Source organism: Asterias amurensis, chromosome 7 (assembly GCF_032118995.1).
Source record: "Asterias amurensis chromosome 7, ASM3211899v1".
NCBI classification, from domain to species: Eukaryota; Metazoa; Echinodermata; class Asteroidea; order Forcipulatida; family Asteriidae; genus Asterias; species Asterias amurensis.
The window spans coordinates 18,862,042-18,888,629 of record NC_092654.1 but is presented as its reverse complement, the minus strand read 5'-3'; the positions used below and the strand labels follow the sequence as shown (position 1 = coordinate 18,888,629).

Below are 26,588 nucleotides of genomic sequence, written 5' to 3'. Positions count from 1 at the left end.
TCAGTTGGTGAAATTTACAAAAAATGGCAGACGACACGAGCGACTTGCCGACTCCGGACACTGATGAAAAATTGATGAAAATCGAGGCAAACTCAGCTGTCCGTGAGGTTAAATTTGCCGTTGACTATGTGGACATTTCAGAGAAGCTGGACAATACTGATGAACAAGCTTACCTCAACGTAAAGACGAAGGAAGGCGATATGTTTTGCGTGGAACTCACGTTGCAGGGTTTTCGGGTGAGTCGAAATTTCTACGCTGTCACACTTGTGCACGGCGGCAGACTTTTATTTAGGAATGTTGGTACGGACACGGCCTGTTTGATGTACGGTATACTGCTGGTTGCAACTCAGAGCTCAGACAGGCAAAGAAAGGGCAAACAAAAAGTGACTCATTCATAAGAAAGCCACATGTTGGAATGTGCATGAATGGTGAAGCGTGGGTGAAGAGCCCTCGAGGCAACTCATTTCGTTTACCCCTAAACACGTTGAAGTCGACCTTACTAATTTAATTAATTAGCATGATTTAGTTTAGGCTTTTCACTTGCAGACAATCAGTTTTAGTTTGACTAATGATTTTCTCTTTAGTAGAGGCCCCCTAAATAAAATAATATTACTAATATTACATGTTCTATTAATAAGTGACATGAAAAGACCTTGGAACGACCTCTCTTTTTTAATTTACAGTGTTTCTCAGAACCAAATGAGGAAGGAAAATCACATAATTTTATTTAATGGTTACAATTGCATTCTGAAATGTCAACTAACTAGTTGATTCTGTGTGGAAATATTTAATGTTAAAAAAAAATTATACACCCAGATCAGCCTTTTTTATATAGAAATACCCATTTTTACCATAGTATAAGTAGGAATAATATTTGCAAATTCATTTTCTAGTAAAAAGGAAAGATAGCAGTTTTCTTTTCAATACGTCCTGAGGAATGTATTTATTTTGTTTGTATCAATCATTCGAATTCATGGCAGGCGTGCAAATTTTCCTCGGATCAGCTGATTTCCTCTTTTTTTCCTTTTTCTTTGTTTTAATTACCATTCAAAATTGAAAAATACTATATTAATACAAAGTCATTGAAATTTTGTAGTTGAATCTGTTTTGATTAAGTTACAGTTGCATGCCTGATTGCCTGTCATGGATCAAAATATTAACAGATGGGCTGTTAAATAGCCAACGTAGGGCCATCTTGTTATCTGCTAAAGGGAAAAAATAAAATAAATAGTTAATTGCCCGACATTTCAACCCTAGCAGAGTCTTTCTTGAAGGCTAAATGGCAGCAGAACAAACATGGACTGGTAATAAGCAGTGAAGTGGATCATACAAAAGGTAGATCACTTTTAGCATGGGAACATATCCTGAAAGACCTTGGTAAAACGATCAAGCATGACACTCAACACAATAATCATAGCTGTGACTTCCAGGGTTGTGGGAACCCTATACTCTTAAATTCAACAATTGATCATCTAGTTTTGTATTAGAAATGGTTTCAAAGGCAACTACACAATTGATCACCTCTTTTGTCATCAGTCGTCTGCTACATGTAGGCCTACGTTTGTACATCAGTCAGGAGCAACAGACAATGGCTTTATTTTTCTTACTTGGTTGTGAGGGTTTGGTGGTTTTGTGTTTTTATTTTATTTTGTTTTATTTGCTCATCATTTGCTCTTTACTAATTACCTCATAAAACACCAATGGATAATGCTGACTGATATCACTCAACGGTTGCTATGAATGGCTTTGTGAACTAAGACTGTAATTGCTGTATGCACTTTTTTACCTTTCTGTAATGTGCACATGTCAAGTTTGTCTGACAGTAATCTGGGGCTTGTATGCCATTCTTGACAAATAATGACTGCATAACATGCAGAGTAGAATTTGTTGTATAATTTATTTAACACAAAACAAGGTCAGACTACACTACTCACACACTCCTACTAAACAAACATACCGTTAACCAAACTTGCCCAAGCCATTTGTGTGTAAATATGGTACTGTGTTGTGGCTTGGATCTAACTAAATTTGATGTGTATGAGTTTTCTCAAAATTTGAGAATACAAATGCTGAGATAATAGGTCTAACTTGTCAATTCCGGATTGTAGGGACAATCAATGCACATTTGTGTAAAAAGCACATTTTTTTTCAAATTGTCAGGATCTTTTAAATCTTTAACCAACAAAAATCGTACAAAAATTGTAAAAACGCAGTTTTTGTCAGCAGCTTGCACTTTAGAAGAATGCTTCCTCTGGTAAAAGCATTCTGTGTTCTGTAATGGAGGTGTGCCTCATGCCTGGTTGTTGTCGGATGAGTAGTTGAGACAGGTAAGGCCCTTGGCCCATACCAAGTGCATCATCAAAATACCGGAATGTGCACTCAATTTACTTTATAATTCAGTTAGTAAGTTCAGGGTTTTGTTGCTATTTTGTTATTTTGTTGGGGTTTTTTTTTTTTTGGGGGGGGGGTAATTGGGTTGTTAGTTGTGGCGGATGTGTATATATTTTTATTTGTTGGGGTGTGTAAATGTTTTTGTTTTTTTTTAGTTTTTTTTTTATAAAGGACCTTAGCCTTTAATTCCATTGAGACAAATCTTCAAAACTTTTTCTTCACCATTTGGTGGACTCATTTTAATTACACTGTCACTAGTTACTTTGGCACACTGTACAGCCAAACACCTTAAAAGGCCAAACTGACTGACCAATTGATTCTTATAAGGCTCATGTATACAATATGATGGTTTTCTACACACATTGTGCAGGATCTTGATGAACTTGTTGTCATATGCAGAAATAAATGTTAATTTATTTCTCAATCTCTGAGAATGTGTGTTATTCTAACATACCTGGATTTGTGGAACAAATCCTCCTTGTTAGAAGGGTAGCTTCAATTAGTACTGCAATTGAGCTTACAGTGGTGTACTCCAGGTTGTGCATGTTTCCCCATTCCATACTCTACTAACTCAAGTGCTTGCGTTGGAAGTTCAAATTGTTTGGATTCTCCTTGCCAAACACTTCAGCCAGACCCTGGCAGTGAATAAAATGGAGTCACGATTAAATTTGATTTGTGTTTGCCTGCCCTTGAGCCTTGACAGTTTGAGTTTTGTAGATGAAATGTGGTCGACGCTCTACACACTCTGTACAGTGTTTGTAGTTCAGTGAAAACTGTTTTTGCTTGGAACCACAAATGAGAAATTCTTGTGAAGGAAAATCCTGTGGTGTTTCCGTTACATCAACACTGTGAAATTTGACTCTAAAAAGTTGGTTGGTTTCTCAGTGGACTACAACAAAATCAAAAATTTGGATGGATCCTTAATTCAGTGAAACCTGTATTTGCTTGGAACAACAACAGTGAAATTAATCTGAGTAAAATTGGAGTTTCCTTACTAAGTAATTTCACATTAAAAAGTTTGGTGGGTTCTTAGTGGAATACAAACCAAACAAATAATTTGGTTTCATATGATGGATGGATCCTTAAATTCAGAGAGTTATGAAGGAGATTTAGGCACTTTAAAAATAATAACAATAATTAAAATTTATATTGCGCCCCTTACATACAAAATGATCGGAGGCGCAGGATCTTGCTTAGTCAATTGTCTTCAACAATTTTCAATGGTTTACAAACATTTCAAGAATCCATTGCTACCCCTGATTAAGTCCTAAATTATGTCATTGCGCTCAAGGAGTTTTCAAAGACAATTTCTGACTCAATAAAGTTTTCTTATGTCTTATGTCTTTTATCCCCCATCCCCGACCCAACCCCAGGCAAATTTGTTTTTACCCCACATCCAAATATATTCTCTGGGTGACCCCCTGATACAAAACTGCACAAAAAGGCCATGACCTGAAGTAGTCCAGTATCCATCGTACAGTATGACAACTATTTTAAATGGTATTGCCTGCTCATGAATTGTAAACCCTGGCATATTGACTGTTTGATAGGGCTGATCTAGCCTGCGCTGATTGTTCCATAGCAGAAATGTTTGCCACCTAAGCTGTCAACTGTGATATTTTATTAGAATGAAAAGTGTCAGGTGATAGAGTCCCTGCTTCTGCTTAGGTACATTAGTTGCTAGACCACAGAGACAAGCGAGTATAAAGTTACTGAATTTGAAACTCAGATGAGCAGTCTAGGTTCAAAGATTTTCCTATTCTGTTGAATTCATTAATCTTACACAGTGTCAAATTCATTAAATATGTACTTGATCTGCAGTTGGGTAACTGATTGCACCACCCTCTTTCCTTCGTTTAAGACTTTGCTTTGCTTGAACACTGCTTAAAAAAATGGCTATTGGCTACTGTTTAAAAAATGGGGGTAAAAAATGCAAAGGGCAATAACCTCTATGGCCCTGATCCAGACATGGATGCCCATAGTACGATAACCTGCCAGACATTCTGGAATAACACATGGGCCTATGTTGCCCTGGTTTGGTTTTGGTGCCCTTTAAAATCTGTCCTAAAATATTAGAGACTTTAAGATTTTCCCAATGGAAATGGAAGATAAAGTTCCAGTCCTAAACAGTGTCTGTATGAAAATTATCTTGCATCAGTGTTTTGGTAGTCAGTGCAATTCCATATATAGCATGTGCTCCTTTTTGGTTTGACTAGTTTCAGTTTTTGTGCATAATTTAATTTACATACATTGTTAATTGTATATAAACGTTCCATTTTGTGCACATATGACTGAATGTCATTATTAAAGACTACTAAACAAATCTCAAATTATAGGCCTATTACACTAAATACAAACACTTTTTCTGTTTTGTGCACATTATTTGTTCATACACTGTGCAAAAAATGATGTTTACTCCAAGTAGAAAACCCATCCAGACAGTCTTAACTCCCCAAATGTATTGCTTTTGGTCAACACATTCCAGTAAATTACACATGCATTCTGTTGATAGTTATATTTTGTGGTAGAATAATTTTCCAGTCTAATCGGTTCTCCAGGCTGTGTTATGCATGCTGAGTTTCATCATGGAGTCCAGTGAATAATATTATTCATAGAGGCTTCCATGGTTCATCAAATCAAGCTGTTCATTAATTAGAGACACTCTGCAGACATTGTCACCAACATGCCTGAATAATTAATCATCTTAGTTTATTACTTCAAAACCTTGGGGACATTTTGTTGTCTGGTGGAAAGCCAAACATTAATACAATGTTAATGTTATTACCTTTAATTTTAAAGGCACTGGACACTATTGGTAATTACTTAATATAATAACTGTTAGCATAAAAACTTACTTGGTAACAAGCAATGGAGAGCTGCTGATAGTATAACAAATTTTTAGAAATGCCTCCCTCTGAAGTAATGTATTTTTCTAGAAAGCAGTTATTTCTCACTCAAACATTAAAAGACTTCAGGCCTGAATCCTTTTTAGGCATGACTGGGATTCGAACCCACGCCCTGATGACTTAACCACCAGAACTTGAAATGTTATGCTTAAAAACCACACAGTCATGACACCCTATAAAATAATTAATAGTTCAATCAAGAAACTGTCTCCATGGGCTACATTGCTACTTCTGCCGCTACAATATGAATTTTCCCAATATTGGCTTGAATATTTCTATCACAGATTTATATAAAAAAATCACTGGTTTCCTTTTCCTCAGATTGTTGGCTCCACATATGATTCCGTCCAAGATGCGGACAAGACGTTGCCGTATTATGAGACAATCTATGCCCTCCTGGACAAGCACAGCCCCCAGTACAGACTCACATTCGGAGAGGCTCTAGCCGACAAACTTCAACTCCTCCAGAACGAACAGAAGGATGTCGAGGAGGAAAGTTGTGCCGATGTTAACAGAACTAACTGAGGAATGTCATTCACTCTCAAGAGTTTTTATGGAGAGGAACCTTGACATCTTCTTTGGCCTTGCCTTGTACAACTGCTTGCCTTTCCAAACTTTGCCACATTTTGCCTAGGATCAACTGTTGGACAATGTACTACGCCATCAAACCCCTTCTGATGTGATAGTTATACAGCGTCACAAATTTTGTTTGGCCTTGCCTTGTACCAATACTTTTCAAAATTTGTTACCCCCCCCCCCCCGCCCTACCTCTGCTAATGATGGAGAAAACTCTGCCACATTTCGCCCCGTATCCACTGTCAGACTATGTACTACAAAGCTCATCAGTGTCATCAAAGCTCATCTGATGTGATGGTTATAATGTACAGCGGTGCATCCATTCTGAACAGGTCCTATAGAAGGAGCGCTATGCAGCTCGTCATCGTGAACATATATCCGGTTAGATTGCGCGAAACTGTTACTGAGAAAGAGTATTCTTCGAGATCTAATTATCTGGGCCTAATAATCATGGTGCCTCATACCGCAAAATTTCGCACCTACGGTCCTCATTTTTATATGAAAGGGTTTGCGCTTAAATGATGCCCTACATTTGGCTGTGTAAGTGAAAAATGCAAAAAATATGTGCATAATCATGACTACAAGCAAAAGTTACTGTGGTAACGATTGGAATACTTGTGAGTAAAGTTCAAAATGTTCCATGAGGATTTTTCGCTTAAAATCCAATAACTTGCACTTTTAAAGTTTGTGCACTGGCATAAAGGGGCCCACGAGCTTCATCATATCCTAAGGCTATTATGACTTCTTTGAGCTGCACTAGGCAAGATAAAACACCCTTGTGATAAGGGTCGTTGCCCCAGCCCCCCCCCCCCCCCCCCACCAAGTGTCTGTAAATGAAATATAATTTTTTGTATAATTTGATTGTAGGGATGCTCATACTCGGAGCAGTCTGCTGTTCTTAGAACTGACACACTTAGTTACATGTACCTGTCCATGTTTGTTGTGTTGTCATTTAGCCTTCGAGAAAGACTTTGTTTTAAGGTCGAAACGCCAGGCCATTAACTATTCTTTTGCAACTGACATAAAAGTGAGACATGGCAATCAATGTACAATTTCAGATTTGTTATTCTGGAAGAAAAAGAACCCTGGCAAATCACCAAAAGTCTTTCCTATAGGGAACACACCCACAGCTCCCCTAATAAAATTAATCTAAATGTCATAAAGTCCCCTCCTTGCTCGTTTCCCAACAGGCATTTCTTACATCGTGTCACCCAAGTCCAGAAGCAATCAGAAAACTGATGCAAATTAAAATACCCAGGAGATCTTTCGGTCACAAGAAAAACAAGTCCACAGGCTAGGGCCATAGCTCTCTGCATAATGTCAAAACGCTGTTTGAATGCACTATAGTTAAAGGCACTCTAGGGTGGATTTCACAAAGGTTGTCTTAACTTAGGACTAGTCCTAGGCAATGCTAAGAGATAGGACCAGTCCTAAGTTAGGATGAGTGACTGGTCCTAACTTAGGACCAGTCCTATCTCTTAGCATTGCCTAGGACTAGTCCTAAGTTAGGACTACCTTTGTGAAATCCACCCAAGGACACTTGGTAATACTCAAAATAATTGTTAGAGAAAAAAAACTAACATCTGAAAGCACACAGATTTATGCACCAAAGGTGTTTTTCTTTCATTATTCTCTTGCAACTTTGATGACCAATCGAGTCCAAAATTGCACAGGTTTGTTATTTTATGCATATTATGTTGGGATACGCCCAGTGAGAATACTGGTCTTTGACAATTACCAAAAGTGTCCACAGTGGCTTGAAAGGGGGATAGATCAGCGGTTTGGGCCGAGTGTTAGTTCTCATCATGAGAACTAACACTCGCATCATATTGGTTTAAACAAACTCACCAATCTTTGAAAGTATTATCAATTTTGATGGTCCCGTTTCAGTGAAAGCACCAGAATAACCAGGGGAGTAAGAGTGAAAATTCTTTGCATTATCCGATATGGCTTCATTCACTCATTTCATTCATTTATTATTCTTCATCATGATACAAAAACATGAAATTCCATATCCTGTTTTTTTTTAATAAGACATCACTTGTTTCGCATGAGGAAGTCAAGCTAAGCAATGGTGACTTTTGACTACAGTCAAAATTCAGTTGTTATTTTCCCAACTTTTAACACAAGGATTTAAGAAAGAGAAACATGTATTTCTCTTGAGGATTTAGTACTTTGTTTTAATGTGTGTTTATGATATCCTGTCATCGTATTGGTCTCTCAGTGCTGGATTTAAACTAATGAGGAGATTTTATTTATTGATTTGCTGCATCCTAATTATTTACGTGGTTTGGTTTTCAACTTGAATTAATAACGCTGTTCTTTTATACTTGTTTGCTATGAAACATTTCTTAACCGTCTGCTGCACCGTTTTATGTTGCTTAGAATTGAAGTTTATCAGTTAAAAAACTGTTGGGGGAAAAATTCACATATAAGGATGTTCGATTTCAACATGTTTTGGTGTAAGGTTGGTGACCGATGTCTTATTTGTAATTGTAAAGCAAATAAACAAAGCAATGTTCGATAAATTTTGTTTGTACATAATTAAGTATTACATGCTTTCATTCTCAAAAAACTCTGCTTACATCTGAAATATTTTTTTATACTTCACACTGCTACTTTGTTTTTGTGTTCAGCTACCCAAGTTATGGATAAACGTGTATATTATCAATGCAGTCCAGTAGATAAACAGCTGAAATTAATTTTTCTCATCTTAAAAATGTGTTCATCTATTTAAAAGGTCACATTTTGTTGAAGTTTAAATGGTGTTGAAATCAATTTAACAGAATATTGTAAAAGGTACTATCTCTGTAATTTACCGAGAAAGTTCTAAATTTTAAGAAACTAGACATGGAGGTTTTGTCTTTAGAGTTTACAGAATTTAAATATACTTTCCTGATTGCACAGACACAAACTTGGTTACACAATAATTTTGCTGTGTCCATTTTGTGAATAACAGTTTAAATAGCAGTTATTTCAGAGACATGTGTGTACATGTATCAGTTAACAATCGATGTGCCAATAGTGAATAAAAAGTGCTTGGGTTTGTCAAATCCAAGATCTGCAAAGAGTTGCCCGATATTGTTAGTTTGGTGTTCATGTACAAATAGACCCATAATTCTGGCTGCGCACTAGACCAGGGCACCAGACTCAGTAACTGGGGCTCTGTACTTATTTATATATAAAAAACGGCATATGCATTTTCTTACTTATATCTAGACCCAGTAACTGGGGGGCTATACTCATTTTTACAATTTTGACATTTGCAGTACTACAACTAGATCATGCAAATGTCAAAATTGCTAAATTTGAGTGCAGAGCCCGGTTACTTAGTCTAGCTTTCTACCTGAACATGACTGTAGTTTTCATTGAATATGTCAGTACCTGTTTTCTATCTGGAATTTCCAGGAGGGTTGGCGAGTTTTATATCCATGATTTCTCTACTTGTTTATAGCTTTCCGTGTGTGACGCACGGGTAGAATGTCGGTCTTAAGCCGTGGATTTGTGGATGAGACTCACTGAGAATCACTGCTATTTTGCTCCCAAATCTGTTTGTTTTGTATTTAGAGAGTGACACAAGAATCTGTCTTATGTCTTACGTGTGTGTTTTGCTCGTTATTGAAATAAAGAAATGTCCATTTCACACGAGAGCAATTTAGCAAGCATCCCCTGATAAATTTTAGCACGGTTGAAAATTTGCACAAAAATGTACATTGTGTGAAAGTGCTATTTTCAACATGGTTGTTTTTATAACGTATTTCCTTTTTTGAGAATTTGGCCCAAGCAGGCCTACAAATACTTTTATCCTTTCACATGAGTTACAAATGTCCTACAATTTAGCATGGGACCCTTAAATTGATCTTGGATGAACGGAGCAATTTACAATATCGGTTCTGTTTTGAAGATGAATGGCGTATTGTCTGACAATTTAGTTTTGGCAAGTATCATTGTAGACATGTTTCTTTACTTGTCTTGTCTGATATGCTGGTTTTGTGTTTATTCTGGAATTTACATTGAAGGAGAAATACGGAAATAAATACCATTCTCTGTGAACATCTATAGCAGCTGTATTTTTGTATTATGAACTTATAGTCCTATTGTATGTCGTTGCATGTACCATAGAGGTCCTTTCTCTATGCATGTACTAATGTAAACAAAAAACAAATGAGGTTAAAAAAAAACACCACTATTAAAGGCATATTGTTGGATGTAGTATAAAACAAATGGGATTGGGAAAAAAACAATACACAGTGAGGGCTTATATGCCTTTCCAACGACAATTGTGTTTCATAATAAATTGTGTTTGTGTTTCAATTTGGCAGCTATATATAGCGCTTTCGTTAAGCCATGATTCTGCAAGCTTCTCTGTACTGATTCCGAAGGAGCTGTAAGCGTGACACTCGTTTTTAAAGTTAACGCACGTTTTGTAATCAAACATCCAGGATCTAGTCGATTGTCGACAATTGTCACGAATCAGTACCACAAGTTGACGTGCGTTGATGACAAATCTTACATGTGAAATTTAATTTACAGTTTGTAGCATATAACCATGCCAACGAACCAAAGCTTAACACCCGCGCGTGACCGGACTTGCTGAATCTTCAGTGGAGGAAATATTGCTCAAGCCCCGGCAGGCTGTATCTCAGTCCTGGAGCGGCTATTCAAACGTCTTCGGGCTAGAAACGTCTTCGGGAAATGTCTTCACAAGGGCCGGCGCAAAAGTCCTTACCTACAAATTGTGCACGATCAAGTACAAGCTACAATCGTAAACACATTGTGAAATATTATTGTGAAGTGTTTGCAAATGAGTATGGTTGTTTGTTCAGTCTGATATTTTATCTCAACTAAGAATTTGTTTTTTTACACATTTAAAAGAAATTGGCGATAGTGGACACACAACAATTGATTAGAAAGCAATTATTAAAGCCTGTATAAGTCACGCATGATAAAGCAAAACCGTTACAATTTACAAGCAAATTCATTATAAATATTAGAGAGCGGGTTGATCAGTTATCATTGTTCGTATTTGATCAAAAGAGGGCGCTAACAGCTTTCGGGGTTTGGTCAATGAGTTTTTGAAACTGACACAAAATTAATGTCATTTGGACGCAGCGCCCTCCGTTGAAGAAACTCATACTTTCGCAAACACGACGGTCGAAACTGTAGGGGCGGGGATAAAATACTCGAACCCAGAGGCCTTCCACCTTGTCGTTTCAATATCAGAGGAATATGAGGACTTTTTCCAGAAAACAAAGGCTCCAACTACCAAACCATAACCTTTGTTCATTCAACTGAGTTGAGTTTTTAACCTCCCCAATCCCGTTAGATTACTTTATATAAATAAATAAAAAACAAAAACAAGACTAAAAAATTGTCCCTCTCAAAACTCGGTTTAGTTACAACTTTACAATGAAGGACAGTAAAACCGGATACATCATAAACATTATTCTTCCGTTCACTTGAAATCCAATGCTCTCTTGAAACTGTTTACTTTTTCATACACCCTTTGAAATTGAACAAAGATTCGTTCAAATAAAAGGCAGTAAAGTTAGACCTGCCACGAAGGCTGTGTTTACTGTCTCAGTATTCGCCCGTTGTATTTATGCGGTTCGAGTGTGTAAGGAACATAAACACTTTACGTCGGTCAGCAAATAGCTAAATGAATATCAAATATTTACACGAGTCGTAACCGATAGTTGCTGCTTTTAGAGCAAGCATTAGCCACTTTATGGCTTTTAAAGTGGAGTATAACTTTAAAGAATGGCGTACCGTACCTATCCTTAAAGCGAAACTATTTCTCAATATCGAATATGAAGCTCTATATATGTTCATGTATTCGCAATAGTTTTTAAAAGAATCGGTGGTGTATGATACAGCACGCTGTTTCGAATTCGATCAGTGATCTGATTGTCTCTATCAAAACATTTTGAGCCTTTTTTTTATCAGAACCACCCAACTCATAACGAGATATTGTTTTCGTGTAACGGTCTTACCGAAAAACCTTGCTAGATTGTTACTCCGCGCGTGCAAATTCTTTTTAAAGACACTGGACACTCTTGGTAATTGTCAAAGACCAGTCTTCTCACTTGGTGTATCTCAACATGCATAAAATAACAAAAGTTTAGCTCTATATTGGTCATCGGAGTTGCGATTATGAAAAAAACACCATTGTCACACGAAGTTGTGTGCTTTCAGGTGCTTGATTTTGAGACCTCAAATACTAAATCTGAGGTCTCGAAATCAAATTCGTGGAAAATTACTTCTTTCTCGAAAACTGCGTCACTTCAGAGGGGGCCTTTTCTCACAATGTTTTATACTATCAACCTCTCCCCATCACTCATTACCAAGTGAGGTTTTATGCTAATAATTATCTTGAGTAATTACAAATAGTGTCCACTGCCTTTAAGGAGGTGTACCTTTGGTTTTGGAACCGTTTTATTGTTTAACCATATTAAATATGTAACTAACCTGTTAAAACTTAAACTCAAAACGTGGTCGCGTTTGTGAGATAACGCCGAAAATATGGAGCGTGCAAAAATGTATGTCAACGCAGGAAGAATAATCCGTTATTTGAATACACAATCTGAGAGAGACATACTTCACGCGTCTAAAATATATTTCCATAACCACCTTACTTCGAATTGACCATAAAAAATTAAAAAACATTTTTTATGAGGTGAAGTAATAATAATTGAGCTAATCTTTGTCCCGCTGGCATGCGACCGATTAATTTGACCGTATTGGTAAAAAGTACCGTAACACGAAATAAAGGACCTAAAACTTCAAATATTGTGATTCAATTTATCTTGAACGCCAGATTGGCGTTCATTTTTATTTACACACCAATAGTAAAATAATATCAAAACAATGTCATAATTTTGAAAAATTAATGTTGAAAACCAAACCAAATCTGCGTGTATGTTCACTGTGTGTGCACATGTTTATTTTGCATCATAAATCGTGTGTGTGCTTCGTACTTTATGCATTTGCGTTATCAACTCCATTTCCTCAATTGTGTAGTCTTGACTAAGCCTATGAATAGAAAATCATATTTTGAGGAAATTTGCGATAATTTTAGATTAAACTTTGTGCTCATGGTGAGTTTCACACCTAAGCTTAGCATGTTGAAGTTTATCTCAAATAATAATACGTTAAATAAAGCGCCAGCCATTCTAAATTTTGTGAAGCTGAATTCAATTTAGGGGGGTTTAGGCAAACTTTATGTGAGTCAAAAAAAATTGAGTCAAAGTGGTCTGGTGCCGTTTAAGGTCCTGTTTATACCATGTTAAATGGACTGGATACTTGACCTTGGTTGTATGCGTAGGCATGTTATCCTTCAACTACGAAACTTAAGACGTTTAGAGACAGAAATTTGTTTGTCTCGAGTGTAAAATAAAAATTACCCATTTTCAAAAGTGGTTGATTTAGAAATTCATTTAGAATGAAAAAAATGAACTGTTTAAAATAAAATAAGTAGGCCTAACAGTAAAAAACACTCAACAAAACCTAACAAAACTTTTTTTGTGTGTAATGAATGAACATAATCCAGTTTCCAAAAGTGTTTGAATTAGAATTTTTTTTTTTAAGAGAGTTTAAAACAAGACAAGTAACAGTGTGTAGGATTTGAAACAAGTAACAGTGTATTTCAAAAAGTGAAAACAAATATTTAAAAAAAAATGTACAAACTCCTTCTCAATTCGAAGTCTTTGGAAATCTACTTGATATATCTCCACTTGACGAGATCTGCCGGCGGGATTCCCGTTCTTCGCTTCTTGTTGTCTGTCACACGTGAGAAGAAGAATCCACACGTTGGCTTGGCCAGGGTGGCAAAGGGAGCCACGGAATTGGTCTTTATCCCTCCTTCTTGGAGGCAGTGGGTGAGAGGTTGTGGTGATTCATACGGTATCTATGAAACAGATTTTGTGACAAATATTAAGTTGAGTTTCGGATGAAATAAGACTCGTTTGGTTTGTAGCATGAACGTGTAGTTTTTGAGAAGGTAGTTTTACACTCAATATTAAAATACTTAAGACCTTGTTTAGGCATCCGAAAGCACACAAGTTTGTGCAACAAAAGTGTGGGTTTTTTTTTGGGGGGGGGGGGTGCAATTTCGATGACTAATTGAGTCCAAATTTCACAGAAATTTTCTTCTATGTACATGTTAGGATAGGCCTGCACCAAGTGAGAATACTGGTGGTATTTGACAATTATCGAAGGTGTCCAAGTACCTGTCTGCAAGAAAAGCACCACCAAAAGTTCGTCTCGTTGGCGCCTCAATACAAACATGAAATCGTGTGTAGTTTCGACACCATTGTAAACAGAAAATAGGTTGGTGTGGGAGTTGATTTGATCCTGAAGGGCATGTCTGATTGGGTTAAAAGGGAGCTCTAAGTAATAATTCCACTATTTGAAGGTTGGAAACTAAGGTTATGTCAACTGTTTGACTTTGAGACACGAAACGCAATACCTCCCACGAGGGGAACAAAGTATCTTTGTCCGCTTAAGTAAGGCTGGAGCGAAGGCCAAGGGTGTTGTTGTCAATATAATTGCAATCATACTTATTGTGAAAATCCTAATATAATCTGAGATTTCTTTATAAATCTGAGCTAAGTTGTTCTTCAAACCTTGAAAAATGTTGTAGTATTTTGTTGTATGGGAATAGTAGATGAATAGTGTTTTGTATACTTTTTCTCTGCACCAGGGGCCAATTTCTTACAGCAGAAAATACTGCTCAGCAATTTTCTCTGCTAAGCAAAAATTGAATGGAGAACAGTCACAACAATGTAAACTGGTTTAACATTGGCTGGCAACCTATTCCTGTTAAGCAATACTTTTTCGTGTTAAGCAAGTTTTGGGTGGAACCAGTCACAGCAATGTAAACTTTATGTACAATGTAGTCTGGTAACCTTTTTCTGTTAAACAGTATTTGTTTGTGCTAAGCAATGTTTGTGCTTAAAAAGTTACAGGCTCTGTGACAGGGTCGGGATTGGATTTACCTCAGATGTTGGGCTTGGTCCTCTTAAGTTCGGCCACATCATGCTGTTCACCGGAGACGACGAGGCACCGACCCCAGCTAGTGGGTCACTCATGTTCAGATGACGGGAGTACTTGCTTCCACCACGCATCCCACCGCTCCTCCGGGCCGGCTGCCCTCCCGTGATATACGCGTGCCAGAAGGCCGGGTTAGGGAGGTTGGACTGCCCGTACTTCTCACCCGGTGGAAAGACAGCTTCCTTGGTATCCCCGTAGTAATGTTGGTTGATGAGCCCCTGGTAGCCGGAGTTAGGCATAGTGGATAGTTGGTGGTTTGAACTGACACTTCTTGGTTGGGAAAGGTGGCGTTGGTGTGTTTGTAGCTGATAACTCTACCAGGTTCTTGTGACAGAGGTGTACATGTATGTGCCGCCTACAATCAAACACAACATGCACACACGACCAACCCTACAAAAAACAAGTACCGAAAACGTCTCCAGATGCTATCTTGTCTGAAATCTCTCAGTTGGAACCGTTGGTAGAGTCCCTCTGTATAGTTGCTGAAGAAGTTACAAGATTTTTCTCCTGATTTTTGGTCCAAAAAATCACTAAGTGTGGCAACGAAGTTGGTTAAAGCTTCGCTCTCGACACACGCTGTCTGACAAACTGATCCGTTGACATTAGAGCACTAGTTGCTAACGTGATGTAACGACAAGACAACTTATTGTACTGTATTGATTATGCGTCAAATATCGTGTATGCGTACCTCGTCCTAGAGAGTGAGGTGAAGCGAACACACACACAGAACGAACTGTATACAAAGTTACATTGTGACGAAACAGGAAAACATGGATTGGTCTTTTGCCTGTGCGCAAACTCTTTACGCATGCAAGCAAGCGTCAAGGCCACTCTTTCTATGGTGGCATTGCTTCAAAAAGTTTGTATACGTGTACAGAGCGATACACGTGTAAATTATTCACAGAATTGGCAGGAACTCTTATCTCTTATAAGAGCAATGAAAATTGTCTGAAGAGTTTGGTAATCCTTGTCAAATTTTTCAATTCCGCACACACACAAAAATAAATGACCGCGGTGCCTATAGGCTAGGTTCGGCACTGTGTAAATTTCATTCACAAAAAACGCGCAACCGTACGCGCAACGCTCTTGTTGTTACCCCCGTTCACTACGTCATCAAAGCATGGGTCAAAATGACGCAGTGGATAAAGCCACGCCCACATATGTAAGACAATGATATGCAAATGAGTTGTGAACGCGCCAAGTTCAGTTGTTGTTTGTTTTGACAAAAATTTGCCGTTTTGTGGTAGAGCACTTGACATACACCAACCACTGCAGCGCATTAGGGTGGGGTTTTCTGCTCTCGTCTACGTCCACTTTTAGGGCAGGCTTTCTTGGTTCGTCTGAGAATCCTTGGTCTTGTTTGCCGTTATCTGCGGCATTGCGAATGGGGATCCTGCAGTCGCGATGGCTCAAGCAGGCGTGGAGGACGTCCGTGGTTCACATCCACCACCAAGCATTGACATCATAGACGTATCTCGAACAGTTCAGTCCACTGATCTGTTTACTCCGTACAGGGAGCCCAGAGTAACACTGCCTACTATCGGGTGAGCTCTTATTCACTTTAAGCTTGTCGGTTCTCCATTAGGGGGCCTTTGGCATAGGCGTAGGCCTAGCTCTCTATATAGTTATAGTAATTCCAGCCCCTACATTATGTCATCAACCATAGTCCTTCTAGTTTATACACAACAGCCCAACCCGCTTTTTGATTTGTTTTTCGCTTCCTGTTTGTCTTGTTTCCTTGTTTCTGTGTGTGTGTGTAGGCTGTCTTCTACAAGTCTTGGCTTGATCCGACAGCCTCTTTATTTGGTTATAGATTAACTTTTTTTCCCTCCATCCTCTGTGCTTATTATTTTGCTGTTTGTGTAGTATTGTATTTACGTTATATCTTAAGAAGAGTATGAAATAGAAGTTGCATTGATTTTATTTTAAATTGAAGAACAAAACTACGCTAAAACTTTGGACAACACAGCTACCGACATTCCCATACTCTTATCCCAGTCAGTTTAATCCCTATTTTAATTCTCATTCTCAATTTAATTCTTAGAGAAATCAGAAGAAAATTCAGTCATTTTTCGGCAAACATTATTGTCGGTGATCATCATCTTTTCCCAACAGAGAGTTCCAGCAAAACGCTCTTCCGTTCGGCGGTAAATACTGGGGTGGACCCTTGACGGAGTACGGTGGGATAGGCGACCTGTCATTCCGTAGTCGACAGCGAGTGAGAGACTTAGAAGTTACACGAAGTCACAGGCATTACAGAAGTGGATTCAGTAAATAGTAAGGATGTTTAAATGAGCGACTGTGGCTGCGACTCGACCATTGGCATTACAATAAGCGGCTGCAGCCATAGCCACCAATTCGGACATTAAAACCACCTACACCTGTGACTTAAACATTATTATCGAAGTCATTGTTTTCTAGGCCCTTTTCATAGAGCTGCTTAAGCACAAACATATGCTAAGCACAACAAAATATGCTTACCAGCATTAGGATACCAGCCAAACTACTAAGTCACTTGTACCATGGCTGGTATCCTGGTTATTTTTGCGTTGCAGAAACATGTTAAGCAATCATTTCTGCTCTATGATAGCTCTGCTTTCCTGTAAGCACAACAAATTGCTACGCACGTAATAGTATTGCTTAGCAGAAATAGTTAAAACCAAGCCTACATTAAGTTTTAATTGCCTGTGGTTGGTGCCACACTAAATGTTTGCCTAGCACAGTGATTCGTCCAGCAGTACTTTCTGTTTAACGGCTTTATGAAATAAAACCCAATTAAAATGCTTTGTGAACATGTGCAAAACTCCGCGGTAAGCAAAGCCAAGAAATTAAATCTTGGGTTTGAGTAATGGGATACTTATATGGACCTCATCCTCGTAATTAATTTTAACATTACTTTTTCTGGGGAAAAACGGGCTGCTAGAGAGACACAGATTTTGACTCAACAATTCTCGAGTCAGCTGAGGCCTTATGTACATGTTTACTGCACTGTAACTTGTTTCAATGATGCCATGATTGTAAGACTTTAGTTTAAAACGTTTTACTACATTAAACTTATGTGAAAAGCTGCTTCTTTCTCCTTTAATTTCCTTCTGTTCAGCCTGACGGATATTCAGCCGTATCGACGAACTGAACTTCATCTCAGCGAATGTCGACTCAATGACCAAATGTGAGTCTTCTTTATGCAATTGCTATAAAATACGAACATTATAAAAGGCAAGTTTTAAGGAAATGCTCATTCTTGGTTTTTAATTGTTATTTCTTTGTATCTTTTTTCTTCTAGACTACCTGCTCCTTTACAAGCAGATATCAGCAGGTACGTTTACCATGTTAGTCATTGATTTTAATATTGGACGAATTTGTCACCAATCGGCATTATTTTGAAAATTCCAAATGACACAAACTGCACAAGACAGTGGTGTTACAACCACCTTTAGGGTCAGAGAGGTTTGAGCTCAGAGCTTTGATTAAATTCAATTCAAATCAATTAATTTGATCATCGTTGTGAAAACATTTAAATTCGTTTTCCATTGTACAGCATTTTTAAAAAGTACAATAAAACTACACCAAGAGACATTTAATCTACAACACGAAGTTTATTATATATAAATTGAGTAGAGTGGTCAGTCCATCGGGTATGGTATCAGGGGTGGATTTCACAAAGGTAGTCCTAACTTAGGACTAGTCCTTGGCAATGCTAAGAGATGGGACCAGTCCTAAGTTAGGATGAGTTACTGGTCCTAACTTAGAACCAGTGCTATCTCTTAGCATTGCCTAGGACTAGTCCTAAGTTAGGACTACCTTTGTGAAATCCACCCAGGCCTATTTTTCACTATCTTTATGATACAAACTCCTTCAAAACTTTCACGGCTTATTTGATGATTGACAATGCTGTACCTTTTTTCCTTCTTCTTTGAGATTGAACTGGCAGCGCGAGCACCCATGGCCGGACAGCCGAGCGTACGGGACACACCACTCTATCTTCGAAGTTTTCCCGCCCGTCAAACCAGAACTTCCGCTAACAGAAAAAGGTTTGCGCCAAAATTCATTATTGGTACTTTACATTAAGCATACTTGATAACACTTATTGACAGTGATAATAACCAAACCTATGTTTTTCCATTATTTTCAGAACCGCATCATAACTACAGAAGCCGAAATGCGCAGGTAAGTGCAGCAAATGGAACTCCGGGAGTCCAAGAATTAATTCAACTGACAATTGTTCAGAAAATCCATGACCACGTCCTTTTGTAAAGAACTCGAAAGTCATTAACACTGCATCTGCAGCCACTGGTGTACCGTGTCCGAAGTTGCCTCATTCAGAAAAACAAATTATCAGTGTTTCGCTTTACATTCATAAGTTGTTGGTATCCCTGAAATAAAACATTTCCTATGAATATACTGAGGTTTACCTCCTTCTGTGTTCTTTTCTTCATCAAAAAGTAACTTATATCTTTGTGTTACATTTGGAAGAAAAGAGATATTCTCAATATCAGACATAATGATTCCATAAGATTCAGTTTCTGTTTTTTAAATCTCACAATTTGTTTTCTTTTTCATTTCACTCATTTTTACAACGAAGCCGCTCGTGAAAGCAACACAGGAAGCGCTACTGGAGCTAAGCAGGAAGCTCTTCCAGTCTACACTCTACCAAGATTCATACCTCAATTATTGTAAACCGCGCCAAAACTCTAGCACGACAGCCTCACTATTGCCACGACAACCGGGACAGCTTCAGCCACACCCACCTAAGGATGACATTTCAGACACTATTACGTCATCTACCCAACTCGCGAAGTCAGACTCTTCAGAGAAAGACGAAGAGAATGAAGAAGACGAAGAACAAACGAGTGATCAAGAGGATTGTCTTAGCGGGGACGAGGAGGCAAATGAAGAGGATGGCAATGGGGAGGAGGGCGAGACCAATGACGTCAGCTCCGATGCAGTCACCACAGATGACGACCCTCAAACCCCCGAGACCACTATTCGTCGCTTCGAGATCAAACCCAACAAACAAATGACAGGCATTGGGCCGTGTTGGCCTCCCGGCTCAAGCTACGTCATCGAAAACATCAATGGGGCCCAGATGTTGGAGCGAAGGGACATCGTCTGTTGCCATAGCAACGCCACACCCTTGGGAGAGAAGAAGCAGCAACGGCTGATGTCTGCAAGACGAAGACTATCAAAACGATATGAGGAAATTGTTGCTGGTAGTAAAAACACTGGGAGCTCATCGTCCTTAGTTGCCAATTTGAAGTCAAAAGACGCCATCTTGAAACAGAAGTTGCAGCAATTGCTGGTTCCTAACCCACCCAATCAAATACAAGAGCCAACTTTACAGACCAATCACATCACCGCACCCCTTCCTGATGCAGACCGTGACGTCACAACAGGAACTGCCTTAAGACTGCCAGCACTTCACAGCAGTCAGAAACTTGACTCCTACTCTCCCTTTCTCATCCCAACAAGCTACCACGACAGGCTAAGAAAACTGAGCAGTGTACCCTGGTCACCGTGCCGCGGAACAGACGTGCAAACAGAACCCACCATTGAAAAGAGCGTCCTCACACCACCAGGAGTGACGTGGAAGGGGAAAACCCAGCTAGTTCTTCCCCCAGCTCCGCTAGCTGACTGTCTGTCATCATCTGGAACTCGAGTTCCTCATAAACTGGGGTTGAGATACAAAAGTGAAGCTCACAAACGGTAAGGTCAAATTCTGGTTTCCTCACATTAACAGTTGGCCCTAAACTCAATAATTTTTATATTTGTCAACAATAATCGGTAGCAATGATATTAGCCGGTAACCTTTTCTTCTTTGTTACAGTAAAATTACCGAGGGAAAGCGGACTTTTGTTTGCTATTTATGCAGGGAAATGTGTATTTATGTAAAAGTGTATTTCATAGCCCAAATCAAAATCATTTGAAAGCTTATGGTGGGCGTTGGCAACAAAATAATTTGCTTGCACCGTTGCTTTCCTTATGCCTTTCTGCTTGCAAGAAACAGTGAAGAATCAAGATGCCTTTTGGTGTTTATTTTACACAGCTTTGTGTCATAAAACTGAAATTACAATCCATATCTGTTATTGGTCTTTCTTGTTGATAGGTACCACCTAATGCACCCGGACATTATACCAGATCTGAGAACCAAAGAAGGGAAAAAATACTTCTTTTGCGGTTTCCACTCCTCCGTTTTCAGAGGGTAGTTTATCACAAGAGGGCGCTCTACTATGTTCATCAGAAAGTAGACATGTGTATGTTCATCATGAAAGTAGACATTAAAACACACGAGAGGGCGCGATTTTCAGACATTAACATACACTTTTTATATGAAACTTATGTCCATCATCAAAGTATAGGCCGATATCGTGTTTGCTAAAGTTCATTGTCCGAATGTTTGTCTTTGAAAAAATTACAGTTCACCAAACAAAACAGTTCACCAAACAAAACATTACATTTTTGACATTTTTTGCACATGCACTCGAGCACAGGCTCTTTTATAAAATATTTATCACATTTTCTGCAGTTGGACACCCTAGGCTGTAGGTTGATGACATTGTTTGGTACAGGTAATTTCTTTGTTTGCTAAAGATTCACAATTGCAGTCTCGAACTCTCATCGTTTGACGCTTTAAAAATAAATGTCTAGTTGTTTCGTTTATATCATCGCAAATAATGTTTGACACTTCAGCAGTATTAAAAGGGCATAACATTAATTTGTCTTACATTCTGTAAGCTGTTTCTTAAAAACTTCGGGAATCTAGTTGGCTTTGGGTTCTTTTTTTTGTTTCAGCCACTCTCTGGAATTCAGTATGTCCTGCTATAGTCGGCAGACTGTTTTGGATAATCATTTTTATCGACTACAAAAAATGTTGTTACATTCCGCAAATTTCGGTTATTTTAAAACAGTATTAAAATCCAAACCGGTTACGATAGTCATTTCTGGCGTACCTTCATGGTTCAGTGTTTCAATTTCATTTCGTTTCCTTATTATTTTTTCCAAAGCGAATTGAGATAATACAAATTATCTTCCGTTAAAACATTACTAAACCCAAGGGACCGGATGTCGTAATATTAATGAGCTTGGAGACAATAGCATTTTTAAAAATCACTTTATGAAATGATGTAAATGACTATGAGGAAACGGATGTTGGGGCTGGAATTGTCGATGTCTCAGCACTGACTCGAGGGTACATGCAGACATGAAATACATTATTTCCAAGGACCTCCATCACGAAGCCCAGACCGTACCGTCAAAACCACATGCTCACCCCGTCCCTCCTGCCGGTGCCCCGCACACGCACGTACGTCAGCGGCTCCCCTCGAATCCAGGTACCGCTCTGCCCTTGTTTTTGAGTTAAAACTTTTTTGTCTGGTTTTGATTTATTGTTTTCTTTTGCCAATTGGGAGGGTTTTATCATTTTGTTTCTTCTGGATGGGTTGATATTAGTAAGAGTAGCCATGGGTGAAATAAATTTAGCACCCAAACTATAAGCTATTTGTTCATTATAAGTATGTGACTCCCTTATTTGATTACCCCCCCCCCCCAACCCATTTTCTTTCTAAAAATGTTATCACACTGATCTTTTTGTGTGTTGTTGGCCCATTGCAAAAGGTAAAAAGAAATCATTTGGCCACGGCAAGTTGCATTGATTGAGCAAATTTCACCTCTTTTTTTTTTTGTAGAAGGGCGAACAAGAAATTGTGACTGCGTCCAAACCAAGCAACTTTTCGACTGGAAAACACCGAAGACCCAGTGTTCGGTTGAGTTTGACTTGACCCGTTCCCAGCGAAATCCCGCCGAAGCCTTTTTGTTTTTGGACCATCCAGAACCGCCACTGCCTGAGTTTGACTGTATCTTACAAAAGTAATGCCGGAAAACAGTATAAACTTTTCCAAACTGACTACCAACAAAACCAACCTATTGTGTATACAAAATTATAAATTTGTTTGTATGGTCTCACGCCCGACCCTAATTAGAGTTCCAAACGCCACCCCTCTGGTAAAGTAATAGCCTTGAATTTCTGTGTGGTGAGTAAACGGTCATTCGGTTTAGTGCACAAGGTATTTTGTGATTGCGTGTTGAGAATTGTTCGCTGAACTTTGTGTGGAGTACTGTTGGTTTCCTGTCAAAAGTTTGCACGCAACATAACCCGTTACAAGTTTTTATTCTGGACATTTTAACTGACTGTTATCAAGCCGGTAAGTGTTGTCATTTCGTTCATATGATTTACGACCACCATCTTTCTTGTTATAATAAAAACTAATTTCGAACAGTCACTTTTTGAACGGTAAACAATTGATTGAACGTTAATTCTGTGTTGTGTTGTGCGTTAGGTTCAAATGTATTGCCATGCAAATGTCCCTTAACCAGTTGTGGTATGGATTCGAAGTAGAGTTGGAGTTATTTCTTTCCACTTTGACTAAAACTGTTTAAAATTGAATTCCTTGTTCCTAATAAATGTATAAGAGTAAGTTAAAAGGAAAAGTTTCCGTATGGCGCCACCACTTTTTCATTTGATATGAAATAATATAGGAACTTATTTACCTGATTGATATATCCCTTTTTCTAAAAATGAGTGAAAAAGTGGTGGCGCCATGCGGAAAGTTATCCAGTTAAAAATATAAATTTAGTGGTTAATTTAAACATTTTGGAAAACTGCACACTTCAGAGGGAGCTGTTTCTCTAATCGTAATCAAGAAAGGTTTTATGATGATAATTATTTTGAGTAACTACCAATAGTGTCCACTGCCTCCAATAATCCTATTAAAGGCATTGGACACTACTACTCAAAATAATTGTCAGCATAAAACCCCATTTGGTAAAGAGTTATGTGGAGAGGTTGATAGTATAAAACATTGTGAGAAACGGCTCCCTCTGAAGTGACGTAGTTTTCGAGAAAGAAGTAATTTTCCAGGTCGAGACCTCATAAGTTTAGAATTTGAGTTCTCGAAATCAAGCATCTGAAAGCACATAACTTCATGTGACAATGAAGTTTTTTCTTTCATAGTTATCTCGCAACTCCGACGACCAATCAAGCTCAAATTTTCACAGGATTGTTATTTTATGCATATATGTTGAGATACATCAAGTGAGAAGACTGCTCTTTGACAACTACCAATAGTGTCCAGTGTCTTTAATAAATACTTTTACTACGCTCACTTTCATTTACAGTTAAATGTAGTAACTTGTTTGTAAAATATTCAGTCATAAATCAACATCAATAAATACATTACCCAGTATTATATTTATTAAATGAAAATTACTGGCGGGAATCGTGAATTACTTGGTTAGTCCCAACATTCTCTGACTGAGGGGTTCCAGAGTATTGTCACTATGATGGCAGGCATGATTTGGGATTTGTATCCCTAGACTTACTTTTACTCTGTTTTCTTTTCTTCTTTTTTCCTCAGAAAATTAAGACTGTTTTATTAATAATCAGGCCTGAAAAGTATAAAGATAATAGTGTAATATCTATAGTGTAGTTCAGGTCTTAATACAGTTATAATACTTGATAACAATAAATGTTCAGCAAGTTTCATGCCTGTTTTCCCACGGTAGGTCTATAGTTGACTTGCAATGATCGTAGATCAAGAATTACAATCATCGCAACTGTAGTAAGCTTGGGCGCTTTTTGTCGTCATAAAACTAAAAATAAACTTACATCCTCACTGCAGATTTCAATTTTTGTTTTATTAAAGGACCACAGGGCCGCCCCAGTTACTGGGTTTATGGTAAGCTAACAGTGCCGTATTCGTTAACTGTGTTTTCACTTGAGATCGTCTTATCTTGGGGAAAAAGTAATTGAGTTAAAGTTGATGGTTTAATCATGTTGATACATCGGCCTACATCTCCTTTTTTATCTTACGGTTCATCATGGTTAAAATGGGCTAGTCCATCAAACTCATGTTTTGATACATGTATCTTTGAAGTGTTGGTTCCATTCCAAGTCAAGGTTCTGAACAAAAAGTGTTTCATAATTGTAACCCAGGTGTAAATATGGGGACCTACATGTATTAAGAGGACTGAGAGAGATTTGTGTTGGATTAGCACTATCACTAATTTAAAAGTAGCTTGAGATTGTACACTCCAAGAGGGAGTTGAGAACAGTTTTAGGAATGGTCTTTAGTAATGCATGGTGAACAAAAAAGGTAAAGTAATAATAGCTGTAAAAGCACCTAGCTTACAGGTACATTTATAATTTTACAGCGTATACTTTCCCCATTTTACAATTAGGAGATGCCATTCATTGTGTCAATTTTTATAAAACATTTGCTTGCTTTATTTTCATGGATTGAAAAGTTCTAATTACTGACAGTCTGAATATCACACTCTAAACCAAACAGAATTATGACACATTTGTTTAACCGCACGACTAGTACCGATACTTAGAATTATGTACGTAATGGGCACATGCTTCATGATGCAAAACCAATGTTGTGAAGATAACATTCTATAGCCTAAAACCACAGAGAAGGGCGGAAGTCTAATTTCCCCCCTCCATGTTTTAACCCATGTACCTGTACTATCCTCCATTGCCCTCTCTATACAAAAAGTGACTGGTTCAGTGAAAAGAAGAATGCTGCCCTTCTATATGATGACTACGTGGGAAAAAATTCATACGAAAGGGAAAATTACTGATCTGTGTCAATATTTCTTTGTTGAGCAACTACGAGGGCGCACAGAAATGTCTACATACACTCTCTGTACTTTGAATAGTGGGTCCTTCATGGTGGAGCATTGTATTTGGTTGTTGACTGTATTGTGAAGCATCCATACATAACCTGCCTACACATTACATACCATGGCAACCTAACTTTGCTGTGGCTTACTCAAATGTATTCAAGAACTCAAATGAACCCAGGACACCCACAGCGTTTTCCATGGTGCCCTCGTGCTTTGCATTTGTTTCCCAATATTTTGCACATATTATTTCCCAATACAAGTTTACATTTTCCTCAGACATTTTTAAAGAGGAAAATCACTGTGCCCCTTCGTTTTTGCAAAATGTGAGACGGAGTAGAACCACAGTCAGAACTGATTTGTGTCAAATACTCTGACAAAATATTACCATTGCTCTCCATGCAGGCTTTCTAAAGAGTGCAAATTGTCTAAAATTATGTGTCAATGTTATTTGTGGTTTCCCACCCAAATGAGACACTGGAGTCTGGACACTATTGGTATTTGTCAAAGATCAGTCTTCTCACTTGGTGTACTGATAATCTCAAATGCATAAAATAACAAACCTGTGAAAATTTGAGCTCAATTGGTCGTCAAAGTTGCGAGATAATAATGAAAGGAAAAACACCCTTGTCACACCAAGTTGTGTGCTTTTAGATGGTTGACTTTGAGACCTCAAATTCTAAATCTGAGGTCTTGAAAAATTAATGGACAATTACTGTCGCTTCAACTATGTCACTTCAGAGGGAGCTGTTTCTCACAATGTTTTATGTTATCAACCTCTCCACATTACTCGTCACCAAGAAAAGTTAGCAATAATGTCCACCGCCTTTAATGTCACCACTTTTTTTCAGAATAATTTGAAAGACCAACTGTTAAACAAAAATTCAATTTTTAAGCTTTGCATGGTGTGCAAAAATTAAACAAATTTTATTACACAAAATTAACCATTAGCCTGTGCAAAGGCCTACTTACATGTATATAAGA

At 38.1% G+C, this 26,588-nt stretch overlaps 4 protein-coding genes across 4 annotated transcripts in view; 3 read left to right on the top strand and 1 right to left on the bottom strand.

The window, feature by feature from the left end:
* Positions 1-17: 17 nt before the first annotated feature.
* Positions 18-9,964, top strand: LOC139940020 (GSK3B-interacting protein-like). The gene is made up of 2 exons (XM_071936211.1): positions 18-236; positions 5,619-9,964. The coding sequence occupies exons 1-2, from the start codon at positions 24-26 to the stop codon at positions 5,820-5,822; spliced, it is 417 nt and encodes a 138-aa protein (XP_071792312.1). The 5' UTR covers positions 18-23; the 3' UTR covers positions 5,823-9,964.
* Positions 9,965-12,662: 2,698 nt separating this feature from the next.
* Positions 12,663-15,627, bottom strand: LOC139940076 (uncharacterized). Its single transcript, XM_071936312.1, has 2 exons — positions 14,870-15,627; positions 12,663-13,779 (listed from the first exon to the last, which is right to left on the bottom strand). Exons 1-2 carry the CDS (start codon positions 15,161-15,163, stop codon positions 13,588-13,590), a joined length of 486 nt encoding a protein of 161 aa, XP_071792413.1. The 5' UTR covers positions 15,164-15,627; the 3' UTR covers positions 12,663-13,587.
* A 528-nt stretch (positions 15,628-16,155) lies between these two features.
* Positions 16,156-21,855, top strand: LOC139940101 (uncharacterized). The gene is made up of 8 exons (XM_071936343.1): positions 16,156-16,468; positions 17,040-17,201; positions 18,025-18,093; positions 18,208-18,240; positions 18,843-18,955; positions 19,057-19,091; positions 19,507-20,627; positions 21,028-21,855. Exons 1-8 carry the CDS (start codon positions 16,329-16,331, stop codon positions 21,125-21,127), a joined length of 1,773 nt encoding a protein of 590 aa, XP_071792444.1. The 5' UTR covers positions 16,156-16,328; the 3' UTR covers positions 21,128-21,855.
* A 751-nt stretch (positions 21,856-22,606) lies between these two features.
* Positions 22,607-26,588, top strand: part of LOC139939592 (uncharacterized) — a 70,447-nt gene continuing 66,465 nt past the window's right edge. Inside the window, exon 1 of the mRNA XM_071935609.1 lies at positions 22,607-23,122. The gene's annotated coding sequence lies outside the window, so the exon portion shown is untranslated. The remainder of the gene's footprint in view (positions 23,123-26,588) is intronic.